The 16,157-nt window shown below is 39.6% G+C and overlaps 1 protein-coding gene across 1 annotated transcript; it reads left to right on the top strand.

The window, feature by feature from the left end:
* Positions 1-7,953: 7,953 nt before the first annotated feature.
* On the top strand, positions 7,954-9,351 carry LOC149819349 (zeatin O-xylosyltransferase-like). The gene has a single exon (XM_089986389.1). The coding sequence runs from the start codon at positions 7,954-7,956 to the stop codon at positions 9,349-9,351; it is 1,398 nt and encodes a 465-aa protein (XP_089842515.1).
* Positions 9,352-16,157: the final 6,806 nt, after the last annotated feature.

The raw sequence follows: 16,157 nt of genomic DNA, 5'->3' as shown, positions 1-16,157 counted from the left end.
GGGATGTCAATGGATTGGATATATCCAATATCCGACCTGATTCCGAACCTGATTAGTCAGATTTGGTTAAGAGAACTGAATCTGATTAGTAATTGGATTATCCGAATCTAACTACATATTGGTATTAGCCTTTTCCCATTCGAATCAGAGTGAGCCAATATCCGATTTATCAGACTTGCTATTGACTGCACCCAACTCGAATTTGAACCGTTTACATCCCTAACCACTTGGATTGAATGAGGTCAAAAGCAGGAGGATTGTTGGGCTCTACATGCATGTGTTATGCACAGTCCGGTTCCGCTCATCTCCTATGTTATCTTTAATTATCGGCATGATCTCAATGATGCATACTAGGGATGGCAGTGGATCGGAGGAAAACGGGGCCCTGCCCTGCCTTGCCCCGTTTGGACTGGGAGATGATGAAGGTTAAAATCAAATACAGTGCGGGGATGGAGGCGAGGATGGACTTACGCTTTCCCCCGCCCCGTCTCAGATCCTCGTTAGTAAAATAACTAAAATGCCTTTAGGGGTGGCAGTGGACCGGGGAAAAGGCCCCGTCCGCCTCGCCCCGTTTGGACCGAAGATGGAGGACATGCAACGGGGATGGAGGGTAAAATTTTGAGATGGGGGTGGGGGTGGAGACCTTGTCCCCCACCCCCTGCCCGATCCACTGTCATCCCTAATGCATGCTGTTTTGATCAAACCTGACCCGGTACGTAGATAGATTCAACATGTCCAATTTGATAGAAAAATGACCCTTAAATTGCCTATTTTTTTTTAACAAAAAATATAAATTTTAAAATAAAAAAGTGACATTTTTTTTTACCATTGTTGATTTTTTAATCACCAGAAAATCCCCAAACGCGTGTTAGATTCTGGTGATTCAAATGCCGACATTCACAAATGGATCATTCCCATCACATTTATGGTCTGGAGTACGACGATAAGAACAAGAGAGACCTGTGTAGCACGTTTTAAACTTTTGTAAGGATGGAGATGCACAATGTTGTCATTATAGGTGGGCATCAGCCTGTATCTACTAGCAGAAAATCAATATCCTTCACCCCTGAATCGGCTGTTTTTTTAATAAATATTAAAAATACTTAAAATTATTTTAATGACATTAACACGTGTCACGTTATGATTGACATGTAATATTTTTTTAATTATTTTTTTGCCCATTCAGAACGATTCACTTGAGCATCGGTATCCGCCTATTCACCTGAATCGTTGGCCAAACGATACAGGGCGGATGCCGATACTGACAACATTGGTCATGCATCATATTCGTGATTGTGATACTGAAGCACCAAATCAAACGTCTTGCATGGACTGAGATTGGAATGGGACGAGCAGACATCTTGATTCGATATGCTTTGGTCATTGAGAGACCAACAAGCCCCCCCCAACTTTTGTTGTCTCATGATGGCCTGGCTGGTCGGAGTCACAAGCAAGGTTGATGGGGGGAGTGAATATTGGAAAAGTAAAGCAGGGAGACATTATTAATGTGGGCAGGAAGACATTTGGTTCTATTTAACTGACATTAGAAAAAATACAAAGGTAGAGTGATCTTTTAGAGGTGAAAAGAGTCTTTGACAACTATATTTTATCGATTTTGCAGAGAGGTCTCACTCTAAAAAAAAAAAGAACTTTACAAAAAGGCCTTTGAATATCATCAACGAAAGATTTGGATATATATCAAGATTATCTATAGAAAGTGTTGAGAAGCTGAACTTGTCACCAAAAGGAAAAAGGTGTTGGACACATCCTCAGCATTTTTTTATCAACGAAAGATTTGGATATATTTATATCTGTAAAAGTTATCAAGAAGTTGAACTTGTCCCATAATTCGGGTCATTGGTGGTAAAGCCCACAAAAAAGCAAAAGCAAAAAAAGGTGTTGGACACATCATCTGCATTTTTGTAATGCTTCAGATTCTTTATTTCTAATGGTCCTCTGCATGGTGATCATCATCATTGTTGGAAAACATGAGCAGGTAATGCGCATACTCAGCAATACACAGAAACAGTGATTTACGTGTACATCCACGGAAGGAACCGACTAATCTTTCTCATATTTGGTTCTGTATTTGTTACAATCTCAAGGTAAATATAGATAATGCGATCTTCCAGGATAGCATCCCATCCAGAAAAAACGACTTACCACGATAGATATGGTAAGTACAAAGATAAGGATACACAAGCGGCCAGCTAATAAAAACAAATAGCTAAACTTAAGGAACTCGCATCCTATTCAAAATCGTGAACAATCTCCCCCTCGAGTCGGTAGGCAGATCGATGTCGATCTGTCTCAAGTTGCTTATGATATCAAAATGTTTTCCTTTTCTCAAAGCTTTAGTAAATATGTCGGCAAGCTGATCTTGACTTTTGGCATGAGGAGTTTTAATGACTTGAGTCTGAATTTTTTCATGAACAAAATGACAGTCTAGTTCAATGTGCTTTGTCTTTTCATGAAAAATTGCATTTGCTCCAATAGCAGCTTGATTGTCGCACCTTAATTCTATGGGTTAATCAATTTTAATTCCCATGTCTGACAACAAAGATTTGATCCAAATGAGTGTATCCTTGAGACGAACCAGGATATACTTTCTCTGGCAGACAAAAATTTCTTTGCTTAAATGGGCAACCTCTAAACCAAGGAAGTATCTGAGCGTTCTCAGGTCTTTTATCTTAAATTTGTGATGAAATCTCTTTTTTACTTGCTCGATCACAACCTCATCATTTTCTGTTATGATTATGTCATCGACATATAAAAGAATGATAACAGTTTTAGATCCCTTAATAGAAACAAATATGGAGTGATCAACAAAACTTTTTTTAAAACCCATTTCAAGGAAAGCGGTACTTAACTTCGCGAACCAAGCTCGAGGAGACTGCTTTAGACCATAAATAGCCTTTTTTAGTTTGCAAGCTACCTTTTCATGATTTTGAACATGGTAACCTAGAGATAACTTCATATATATTTCTTCCTCAAGTTCTTCGTGAAAAAAAATAATTTAACATCGGATTGGAACATTTTTCAATTCTTATTCGCGGCCACAGATAAAAGAATTCTTATAGAGTTCATTTTAACTACAGGTGTGAAGGTTTCATTGTAGTCAATTCTCTCTATTTGAGTGTAGCCTTTCGCAACCAGTGTTGCTTTATACCTTACAATGGAGCCATTGATGTTATACTTAATCTTGTAAATCCAACGACATCTTACAAGTTTTTTTCCTTCATGTTGACAAATAATTTCCCAAGTACCATTTTTTTTAGGACCTAGATTTCCTCTACCATAGCTTTTCTCCACTTGGGGTTAAGACTAGCTTTTTGAAATGTGTTGGGTTCACGGTGAGCATAACTACTTAGGGCATAAGATATGTATGATGGTGAGAGTCCTTTAAGTGAGAAATAATTCTGGATGGGGTGAGAAGTGAAATGTGTGGATGAGGTTGATGCCAAATAGGTGTAGAAATCATTCAGACGCTCATGTAACCTGAAGATGCGATTGGTCCTTCTAGTGAGAGCAACTATAGGAGCAAAACTAACTTTATTAGAGTTCAGTTCATCAGCAATGTTTGAGTTGAACTCGATTTGGGAGTTGGGAGCAGGATTAAGTGAGGTTTGAGGTTCTGATGCATGAATACCATCATAGTTTTGGACATTTAGAAGAACCACATTGGTTCCCAATCCAATCTTCCCCTACGGTTGAACCACATCAAAGAAAGTAACAGGTTCATAAAAAAAATATTCATGTTCAAAGCATTAAACGTTTTTAGAGATATAAAATTTATTCTGATGGTGATCAAAACATCGATAGCCCTTTTTAACTATAGAATAACCCAAAAAGACATATTTTATAGATCTGGGTTCGAGTTTATCTTTGCTTTTGGCATGAAGGTGAACAAAGACCCTGTATTCGAAAACTCGTAAGTGGAAATTAGATATGGGTTTGTTATAAACAACTTCCGGAGGCACACGTCCTTCAATAAAGAAACTTGGCAGACAGTTTGAAATGTAGCTGGCAGTTCCAATAGCCTCAAACCGGTATTCTTTAGAGATATTTTTTTTAAACATAATAGCTTTGGCAACATTAAGTTACTATCGATTTTTTCGCTCTGCAACTCCATTTTGTTGTGGAGTCCCTGCACAAGAGTTTTGAGGTAAAATCCCATGATTAGTAAAGAAATCTCTCATAGTGGCATTGACAAATTCACCTCCATTATCAGACTGCAAGACTTTGATTTTCTTATCAAAATGGCTGAAGACCAGTTGACAAAATTCTGAAAAAAACTCTTGAAACTTCATTTTTTTTTTTGAAAAATAAATTCAAGTTGCACGTGAGTGATCATCAATAACAAAATAGTTATACCCCAAATATGATGTTACAAGGGAAGGTCCCCGAATAAATCAATTGAAACATAATCTCAGGTCTACTATTAGAATGAAAAAGGGTAAACTAGTAGATTTGGCATATTTGCAAGCATCATATGCACTTGAAACAAAAGGTAAATGCGGTAATAACTGGTTTTGAACTCTTTGTGAGGGATGGCCTAATCTTGTGTGCCACAACATGCTTAATTCTTTAGTGTTGTAGGCGACAAGAGCTTTAGCATTATCATCTAAAAAAATACAGGCCATGGTGTTGGTGCCCTTTACCAATTACTGTCCATGTCCTTTGATCCTGAAAAATCACACTGTCAGTATATCCATGGATCTGGGTGATGTGACTAACAGATAATAGGCTAGCAGAAAAACTTGAGATGTAATGAACTCTTGAAGCATTATATTTATCAAAAAATTAGGTTGTACTGATTCCTTTTACTGGGACTTTGCTCCCATCAGTAATGCATACATATTTCTCCGTAGTGTACCGAATATCATGAAGTTGTGACACTTGTCCTGTCATATGATCATATGCTCCAGTGTCCACAATCCAATTTTTGAGTAAAGTTTGAGTGGTAAAGCAACGAGTAATACCTGCCGAGTCTTCATGAGTTTGGTTGGTGGGATCACGAACAACAAGATGAGCCTTATTAAGTTGTTGCAAGGCATTCACAAGATCAACGATAGACACTAAATTTGTTGCATAGGAGTCCTTTTGGTTAGAGACACCAGTCGACGTGGTTTTAGGAGGTTTTCCATGAAGCTCCCAATACTTATTCTTTGTATGACCAACCTTCTTACAGTAGTTGCAATGAAATTTAGGCCTTTTTGAAGGGTCTTTCTGATCAACGATAGCTGCAGTGGGAAACACCTTGAATGCCATTTTCTCATTCATGGGTTCGGTGACTTGAGAGGAGGGGTTCATAACTTTTCGTCTGGTCTCCTCACGTTGAATGATAGAACAAACAATGTTGAAGGTAGGTAAAGGTGTTGTTATTAGAATCTGACTTCTCAGAGATTCAAACTCGGGCTTAAGACTTGCCAATAATTTAAAAATTCTATCCTCCTCTATACGCTTTTTAATGATTTCTGGATCGGCAAAGAAAGGATGATACTGGGCAAGTTCGCCACATAGGCCCCTGAGTGTCCCCAAATAAGTATGAAAGGGTTTTTCTTGCTGAGTGTGAAGATACAATTTTTGTTGAATTTGATAAATTCGAGCAAGATTATTTTGCTCATCATACACATCGCGAATACTTTCTCACATTTCTTGGGCAGTTTCGAGGAAAAGAAATCCCTCAGCAATGCTTGGATCTATGAAATTAAGGAGTCACGACATTACTAAATGATTTGCAGACTCCCATTCGTCAAAACCAACATCATTCTGTTCGGGAGGTGGGGTTTTTCCTGTAACATGTCTTAGCTTCCCTTTGCCACTCAGAAACAGGCGGGTTGTCTTAGACCAACTGAGACAATTTGTTTCATTTAATGGAACGGTGATAATCTTAAGAGTGAAATTTTGTTCTTGAACTACCATTTTAGTATTTGCAGTGCTTTGCGAGGAGACATCCATAATGACACACGGTATCAAAGAGATATCTTGAAAGGGAGAAGCATACCACAGAAGAAGTAACCCGCCACAATAATCAAATGCAAATGCTATACAGGATCTAAAAGAGGTGCTCTGATAGCATGTTGGAGGATAATGTGCATACTCAGCAATAATTAGAAACAATGATTTACGTGGTTCGGCATTTGCCTATATCCATGTAAGGAACCCACTAATCTTTCTCATATTCGGTTATGTATCTGTTACAATCTCTCAAGGTAAATATAGATAACACGATCTCCCAAGATAGCAACCCATCCAGGAAAGATCCAAAAAACAAAGACTTACCGTGATAGATGTGGTAAGTACAAAGAGAAGGATACACAAGCAGCCAGCTAATAAAAACAAATAGCCAAACTTAAGGAACTCGTATCTTATCCAGAATAGTCAACAATCATCATCACGAGTTTTTTCCTTCTCTGTGTGTGGAATGGCAATTTTATTGAGTTGGTGTCGGCCAAACTGAGTGAAGAGCTGAAAGGTTTAGTGGGGATTCAGAAAGGTAGATAGACGTAGCCAACTCGATCAAACTCCATCCAATGTCGATTCAGTCATACCTAAGGTGTTCCTCTATCTGATTGACGTGTTAAAACGTAATCCACCTGTTACTCAGACTCGAGATAGTCCTGTCTAATGAGCAAATCCATTTCAGTGATCTATAGTATGTGTGGCCTCCACCTGTGAAGAGAGAGAGAGAGAGAGAGAGAGAGAGAGAGAGATGAACATCTGTCTATTTAGAAAAAAGTGAAAAAGAAAGAATTACCCAAACCGGTTATTCCCCAGCATAAAAGCCAAAGGTTAATGGCCGGACAAGCTTTTTGACGCTGAGTGCGCTCTCGCATTATATAAACTCAAACACCTTTTGCATATTTGGAGGGACAGTGTTGTTCTTTATGCACTTGTGGGGACTATACACACTGATTGCTTTCAATGTTTTGCTTTTATAATCCCCCTTGCATGCATCTCAGATGAAAACTTTACACCAACGCGTCACAGTCATGTGAATAGCATGAACACGCAATCGAAGTTAAATATTGAATATCATTATTCAAAATATGTGCACCACAGAAGTGGTTACCCATGTGGTCAACGGGGTCGAGCTGAATGCCCAAGCTCAAATCTCAGGGGAGCATGGGGCTGCCTTTGTGGTCGGGGGCATGTAGGGCTTGGTGGTCGTGTCCTCAATTCTGAGTTTTACATTGCATGCGCAGGGAGGTAGGCCTAGGGTTTTTTTTGTCATAAAAAAATAAAAACAAAACAAAAACAAAAGATGTATCAAGTACATTGTTATGGCTCAATTGTAATAAGATCTTGAGAAGAAAAACAAAATAGGATAGGTTTCATCATCATACATTCAATCCTAGCCATCCACCCCAACCATTTAGGCATGATTGGATGATTAGGATTGAAGGTAAGATGGAACATATCTTACTTCAAATGATGGGTTTCATCGTACATTCAATCCTAACCATTCATCAGAACCATTTAGCCATCGATTGGATGGTAATGATTGAATGTACTATGGAACACATCCTATTTCAAATGATGGGATCCGGGATCGGTGTTCCCAAGAAGCCAACTGAATCAATGAAAACTTGACCCGTTTCTGCGGCCAACGTTCTCAACTAAATTTTTGGAATCTAGTATAATCTCATAATCAAAGGATGGAGTCTAACTAGAGAAGACATTAAGGTTCAATTGGTCCTGAACCTTCATTTTGGAAAAGGTAATATACGTGGAAGCACAAAGTTCAATTGAGCCTAGTGGGTCCAGTAAAATCAACATCACCATCACATGAGTGAATAGCCTCCTCAACTTAAAGAAAACAAGTTGCTCACATGCTATCTTTAGCAATATTCTTTGAAGACCCATTGTGAGTCGGCCCAGTGCATTTTGGGTTTATAAAACCAACATCAGCATCATATGGACAACAGCAACCAAGTTGGCTGGCAGAAGATGGGCATTAACCGTAAAATGGATGCACCGGTGGTGGTGCTCATGCTCCCCTTCCCTGCCCAAGGCCACCTGACCCCGTTGCTCCATTTCTCTCGGCTTGTCGCCCTCCGCGGCCTCAGGGTCGTCTTTCTCGGATCCGCGACCCACAACCGGCAGGCAAAGCTGCGGCTACAAGGATGGGACGTATCTTCTTTCACTGGCATCACATTCCATGACCTCCCACTCCCTCACTGTTCGGTACCGGATCCAGACCCGGAGTCCATTAACAAGTTCCCTGCACACTTGCAACCAACTTTTGAGATCTCGGACCAGCTACGAAACCCTCTTGGCCTTCTACTGGAATCGCTCTCGGCCTCCTTCAGGCGTGTTGTGATCGTTCACGACTCGCTCATGTCGTTCGCCGCAGACCTCGCATGGAACCATCCGAATGTGGAGGCCTTTGCCTTTAGATGCGTTAGTGTGTTCTCTTCCCTTTCTTTCCAAATGAACCAATTACAGAAGAAGCTACAAGGAGGGATCAAGCCAAATCTGGATCCGGTTTCATCAAGAGGATGCTTCACCAATGAATTTCTCAATTTTGTGCATCGTCGCCACCGTTATATCCCACTAACCAAAGGTGAACTCTTCAACACCTTAGATGAGATTGAAGGGGAGTTCATAGAGATGCTATCTAAGAAGCCAGAATACCAGAACAGAAGGATATGGGGTATAGGACCCATTATCCCACTCCAATTGGAAAAAGGTTCGGGTCCGAAACCGTATCTGCTCAATTGGCTGGACAACCAACCGGTCCGATCGGTTCTTTACATCTCCTTTGGGACAATCACATCTTTTTCGTCGGCTCAGATCTACCAGCTAGCCATTGGGCTTGAGCAGAGCGGTCAAAGATTTTTGTGGGTTCTTCGTGCAGCAGATCGGGGCAACATCTTCGTGAAGGGAACCGATCCAGAGATCCAGTTGCCAGATGGGTTCGAGAAGCGGGTTGCCTGGTTGGGTCTGGTGGAGAGAGGGTGGGTCCCACAACTGGAGATACTGAGTCATGCTGCTGTAGGCGGGTTCTTGAGCCACTGTGGGTGGAACTCTTGCATGGAGAGTCTAAGCCTGGGAGTGCCTCTTGCAACTTGGCCGCTGCACTCGGACCAGCCGGCTAATGCGCAGCTGGTGACTGAGGTCTTGAAGGTGGGGGTGGTGGTCAGACAATGGGGGAGAGCTGAGGAGGTGGTGCCGGCAATGGAGATTGAAAAGGCGATAAGGCGGCTTATGGCAGACACGCCGGAGAGCTCGGAGATCCGAAAGAGATCAGCCAAGATCCGAGATGCGGCTCGGAATGCATGTGCTCAAGCCGGATCATCCCATGCAGCCTTAGACAAATTTGTAGACTTGATAACTAGACCCTAGGCATGGAGCAGTACATGGTGTGTGCTTGTTAAACTATTAATTAAGTGGAGCCCAGGTGGACGGCTCAATCTCTAAATACGTTGACCAATTCGCTTGGGTTCATCCCCAAGCATCACTCGTACGATTCAGGGGAGATTAGTGGTCTTGACATGTCTTATTGGCCATGTAATGTTTAAACATAATCCCATCAATAAAGCTCTCTCTCTCTCTCTCTCTCTAAATCGGTTCCGCTCATCCCCTATGTTATCTCTATCTTCCAACTCTTGTTTATAATGTCATCGATGCAAGTTGTTTTGATCAAATTGGACTCATAATTCAATTTAAATTGCCAAAATCAGGACTTTTGGGCGTTTAAAAAATCAACCACGGACAAAACACACAATTTTGTGATTTTAAAAGTCATGTTTTATGTAAAAAAAAATCCAGGGTTGATTTGACCATGCTGAATCCATGGATAGGGTCAGATTTGATCAAAATAATTTGCATCATGAGATGGGATCAGTGGAACCGAACTGCTCTCTCTCTCTCTCTCTCTCATAAATAACTAAATTAGTACGCAATTCTCACCTGCTTCATCATCCTGTGACTTAATTTGGGGCACAGACTGGGTGAAACGGCTCTCTTGGTAAATCCAGGAAAGGCTTTGAATTTCCAAAAAAAACTTGCACATAATGCATGGGAGGCGGCCAGCTGCACATGCCCATTAGACAAAAGTGTTATGCATCGTGCATGCAGCGTTTCGTATTGTTATGGCCACAGATTTGGGCAACTGATATTGGTATTATGTATACCTGCTGCTCATCCTGTTTAGGAACAAAAAAAACACAGGCTTATATATACCTGCTGTGCATCCCGTTCCGGAACAGAAAAACGTAGGCATATATATTACTGTTGCGTTCAAAAACAGTAAAAAAAATGCCAACATATATCTGCATATATAAAACAGATTAGAGTTTTCTTAACCTCATGCGATTCAACCCATGCTAAACTCCATCTTGCTCCCCACCTGAAAATTCAGTCTTGTTGTTCAGTAGTAAACAGGGAGAGTACTCTGCAAACAATGGCCATCAACCTACTTAGAACAGCACGTGGCCCACGCGGGCACCGCCCTTGCCGACAAGATCAAGCTCACCACCGTGAGCTCCATGGCTGTGCTGCAACGGTCGTCACCTCCCTCCTCTGGCCTCTTCCGGCCATTCTACGAGGGGTCACGAAGGATGTGGCAGCCTTTCTCCAGCAGACAGCCCCCTCCCCCCCCCCCTCTTCAACATCTAGTACCCATTCTTCGCCGACCTTCAGCCTGGGTCCCCTCTTCCATCCGAACCCGGGCAGGCTCGTTCCAGCCACCAACGTCACCTATTGGACGGGCTGGGCTCGCTGGGTTTCAGCAGCGGTGGCCGAGACTGGGTGGCCCTACCGAGGGAGTAGCACTCAAATTTGGGCCCCAGTCTAGACAACGCTAAGGCCTACAATGGCAGGGTTGTAAAGACCCAAGTATCTCTGGAATGTGGGTTGTGAAGCTTGATTCAGAGTTTTTGCCCTTGCAGTACGGGGGGGGGGCAGGGGCACCCCCGACGGGGGTCGGGGGGCTGCCCTTGGTGGGGGGTCGTAGGGGGCAGCGCCCCACAAATTTTTTTTTGAGGCTTATGTTTGGGACCCGGTTTCTTATGGATCAAACCCGACTTGTTTAGGTTTAGGGTTGTCGCCATTGCCTTATAAATTCTTTCTTTTCTTTCTCTCTTGTAACAGTCGAAAAAGAGCAATAAAAGTTTTTTCTCTAGGCGGGCGTAGTTTTTAACTCTCTCTCGGATTTGAGGGGAGGTTTTTCCACTTAAATCTCTGTGTTCCTTTTCTTTGTATTTTGATTGTTCTTGTTTCTTCATTTTCTAACAAGGAGCAGTACTAAAATCTGGGGCCCGTTTGGACAACGCTAAGGCCTACAACGACGGCCTGGTGGCCCACCTGCGCTCCATGGCAGGCACCCCCTCATGGCCAACAAGAGCATCCACACTTGCATTTTAGCCTTACCCGATTAGGACCTTAAGAGTGGACCCACATTCCAAAGATAGTTGGGTCTTTACAACCCTGCCGACCTCACCATTGACTTATGATGTCCTCCTCATCAGGTCAAGGGGGAGTTTCAAGATTACAAAACTGCAAAAGAAAATGATGGTTGTAATTAAAGAAAAGTATGACACTATATTTGCATCTTAAGTACAAACAACCTCTCCTTGAACAATATCATTCATCTAAAATGAATGAAGGGTACTTTTTTTTCATGAACTTTAGCTTCATATTTATCTCTCATATATATATATATAATATGGTATTTCCTTACGGTTTTGTATGTTTTGAACATACTTCTATCAATGCATGAATGGATCGTTGATCTAGAATCCATGTACCATCCTTTATCTAAATTAATCATAAATATGTTACTAACTACAATCACTAGGTCGTTATTGGGTTTACTAGCTTTATTGCCTTGAAATTTTTCCTGTGTCAGCACTCTCTCTTACAGTGACTCAATTTTTCACAAGTATAGTAGGAAATAGTCTTTCTCTTTTTAGCATCAAATTTAAAAATTTTGTTCTTATTCTTAAGTTTGGGTTTGAACCTTGGTTTACGTTTAACCATGTTTACCTTAGCTCAAACTTCTTTCATATCATCTTTTTTATCTCGAAATCGATCTTCCTCTTCGATTCTAAGATGTTGAAGAAGTTGTTCTAAGGTAAATTCCTCACTCTTATATTTTAATTCATTTTGATAATCTTTTTAAGATGGGGGCAATCTTCCAATGATTACAATTACCTGAAATGATTCATCAAGGTTCATACTCTTAGACTTGATCCGATTAGCTAAGATCTGCATCTCATAGACTTGAGGTAGCAGTGACTTATCATCGAAGAATTTGAAATCCATATACTTGTTAACAAAAAACTTATGATTTCCTGCATCCTCCATTTTGTACTTGCTTTTCAAAGCTTTACACAGTTTCTTTGCAATGCTGAGTTCTGAGTAGAGGTCAAACAAGGTGTCGGAGAGTGCATTTAGTATGTGTCCATGACACACAAAGTCCTATTTTCACTTTAGTCTCATACAATTTTTAGCAATGATTTCATCCTCCCATTCTTCTTGATAGTCCTTCGTGAGCACATATATCACATTTCCAATCGTAAAAAAAATGAACACCTTGTGTTGACATCATCAAATTGGGAAAACTTGAGTAGTTCCTCATTTCCAACCTTTATAGTCGCAATTTACATAATTATCGTTTTAAAATTGTTCAAAATTTTACCTTAGTGGATCAGGCAACTGAGATTGAACCAGTGAACTCAAAGGCACACATAAACATGTTGACTTTCAAGCGATAGTTGCCCCACTTAAGATCAAGTCATCAGTGCAATGAGTATTCGTGCAACTACGCTCGCATGATATAACCGAGCTTTTGCCTTCTCACGAATGATCAGGCAATGCCTTGTACTGGGTGAGTCCAACAACCTCATAGACCACCTTTAACAACCTTTTACTAGGGCTAAATCGGATATGGATCCTGAGTTTAGATATAAATTCTAACAGTAACTAGGTTAGGATCCAAACCACAACTAGATATGGATCTTAAGATTGGATCTAAAATCAATTCTAGATCTGAACTACAACCGAGTCTGGATCTAGGTTAAACTAGATTTGGATCTCTACTTGAATTTGGGTCTAACCCAAGAGAGAGAGGCACCAAAATTAGAAAGAAAGAGAGAAAGCTTCTTAACTCGAAAGAGAGAGGAGAGCAAAGCTCGAGATAGAAAGAAGAGAGCAGTGAGGGATGAGAAATAAGGATGAAAAGTTGGGTTTATATAGGCCCCAGCCCACCAGCCATTAAGGGAGCCCAAATATCTAGTCATAATGAGCTTGGGTTGACCAAACAGTCAATTATAAAGGCCCAAATTGCTAGCCAGGGAGGAACGTCAAAAATGGACCAAAAAGACAAGAACATGGTTTGAAATGACCCTGTCAGGTATTAAGAAGAAAGTCAAAGATTAAACCAAACTGAACCGAGTTGGGTCCAAATCCCAATCCCAAACCTAAACCCAAATATTGTTTGTAATCTAAGATCCAAGGTTTGTTCAAGCCCAAAATCTAATGCCCTTAGGGCCTTGTCCTCTAAGGCATTACCGTCTTATATAAGGACAAAAAAAGTTCCTACAATTTCAATACGAGACTAAACTTTTATAGGGAACCCTATACACATACTTAAGAAAAAATAAAAGATAATTTTGAGCAAAAAATCCAAATAATTATTTCATCTGTGGCAAGACGGGACATTTCAATGCAAATCATCTAAGGCATGAGAATGATGACAATCATCAGGGTGGTGGATGCAAGCAGATATCTTGTGTGGTCACAGAATGGCTCATTGCTGACAAACATATTGATGGGTGGTGGATCGATTCCGGGGCTACACGACATATTGTGAGATTAAAAAAGGGAGCAAGTAACATGGTAGAATCTAAGCTTGGAGAGCATCAGATTTACGTTGGGAATAACACCTTACGTGAGATACTGAGTGTAGGTTCATATGTTCTCCCCACTGCTAATGTTGATATTACTTTGTCTGTTATATTTTATGTTGACACAATTGTGTCACATGTTGGTTAATAAGGGATTTGATGTTCATTTTGGAGCTGGTTCCATAACCATTAGAAAGTACAACCAGTTTTTGTTTTCAGGAAGTTTTGTACCTGAACATGGGTTGTTCAGGGTTGATGTCATTAAGGACATTTGATATTTTCTTTTTGATTCATTTGATTTTATTTGACGAATAAACATTTTGCACTTTATTTGCTTAGAATAAATAAATATTTTTTCGTAATTCCTAGGTTGATAGTTATAAAATATAATAATTGTGCATCATGCTTTTAAAGAAAAAATTGATGATATCCTTCTTCACAACCTGTGATTTATTTATTTTTTTATGTACATATGGAAACTAAGATTAAAGTTAATACACTTATTTTTTGTGGTTACCGATGAAATCAGTGAGTTCATAACAATAACGTGTTAAATAATTTTTTAACTCCTTTATTTTATTTATATTTGGTTCTCCCGAATCTATGTAGTATTGCCATAGAGAAAAGTTAGAGTCAGTCTAAATATATCAAGGCTATCCAAGTTCATTCTCTCTGTTGGTGCTAATTTATTTTTTGACTGTTACCAAGTTTATTTCTATAAGGATTCAATTATTATGCTCCCAAAGTGGTTTGTATATCAAGGATACAGACATGCAAATGGAGGAGATCCTGTCTGCCTAAATCAGTGAACTGTTATACTTGAATTTTCATTCAGTTTTTGTATGAATTTGTGTTTGTCCTATAAGTGTATATCTTGAACAGTGGAAGTAGATTTACATTTTGTCCTTGCATGTTGGCAATATAATTGGTAACATTCAAAGTTGGCTTTTATGTTTTAAAAATATAGGACGTGTGAAGGGCCTTATTTTTGTTATTCAAATTGCAGGAATCGAGTAACTTACAAACGCATCACAAGCGGGCAAATGCAAAACTGTGTTTGATTTGTTTAAAAATGAAAGCTTCTCTGGTGCCAATTATAACAAGGATGATGAAAATTTCAATTATTTTTTGAGGAATCATTGTTTCTTGATTAAGAAATACGGTTTGGTTGCTTGTTAAATACATGGCTAAGGGATAGCAGCATGAGTATGGTATGGTGAGTCACTTCATATTTATTTGGAGCTTGAAAAACCAACAGGCTGCTTTATATGATTGTAGGCAACATATTGAGTTAAAATTTTATATACCCAAAATAATTCAGAAGAATCCCTATAGCATAACAATGGATGAATTCCTTGTATGCCAAGAAATGGAATGCGGTCATGGTTTGAATTTAATATCATCATGAAAATACCATAATAAGATTCTAAACTTTGGGACTGATGAGAATCATGGTATATACATTCGGCTCTCATGGCCAAGTGAGGGATATTGGTGTGAGTGTGGGTCATGACACAGTCACTCAGGCCTGTGGGACCCACGTCCCATTAGTTATAGTTTTTACTTGAGTTAAAAACTTTTGGTAAAATCTTTGTCCTATCTTGTAAATCGTTCTTCAAAGTGACTTATGTCGGAACTAGACGTGCCAAACACGAGCTTGTTTGTGTAAAATAAGCTAGGTTAATTATTACATAGAATATATTATATATTGTGTATATTACACTTAAAATTATATGTTATTTTATATATTACACATAATAGTCATATTCTATATATATTTTTAATACATCTTTATATATATATATATATATATTCTATTTTTTATTACATTAAAAATTATATATTACACATAAAATATATAATAGTTTTTCAACCAGAGCTGGTTTTAGCCGAACGAGTTGCTCATGGCTTGGCTCGCCAGTTATATGAACGAGTTTGTAACGAGCCAAATTGAATGGAGTTACCATCTGCTTAGTTCATTTACCAGCCCTAGTTGGGAGGAACTTCGATAAGTAGGAGTGCAAACGGGTTGGGTTCAAGCTGGATCTTGTTAGATCCGAATCCGATTCAAAAATGCAAACAGTAGTCCAAATTCGGTTTCAGATCAGAAGAGGTTAGACTGAATTTAAAACTGAAATACATGTGGTAATACTGGATCCTAAAAAATAGAACAAAACATGCTATTTACATGCCAAAATGCATTCGGGTTGGATTTAGATTCAGATCAACTTCAGATACGAATTAAAATGCTGATCTAAATCTGAAAATGATCCGGTTGAACAGATCTGAATCCACATTCAG

The sequence above is a fragment of the Nuphar pumila genome, chromosome 13, assembly GCF_984573655.1.
Source record: "Nuphar pumila chromosome 13, dmNupPumi1.hap1.1, whole genome shotgun sequence".
Classification (NCBI taxonomy): domain Eukaryota; kingdom Viridiplantae; phylum Streptophyta; class Magnoliopsida; order Nymphaeales; family Nymphaeaceae; genus Nuphar; species Nuphar pumila.
Note: the sequence above shows the minus strand (reverse complement) of the source record. Positions and strands in the feature narration are given on the sequence as shown.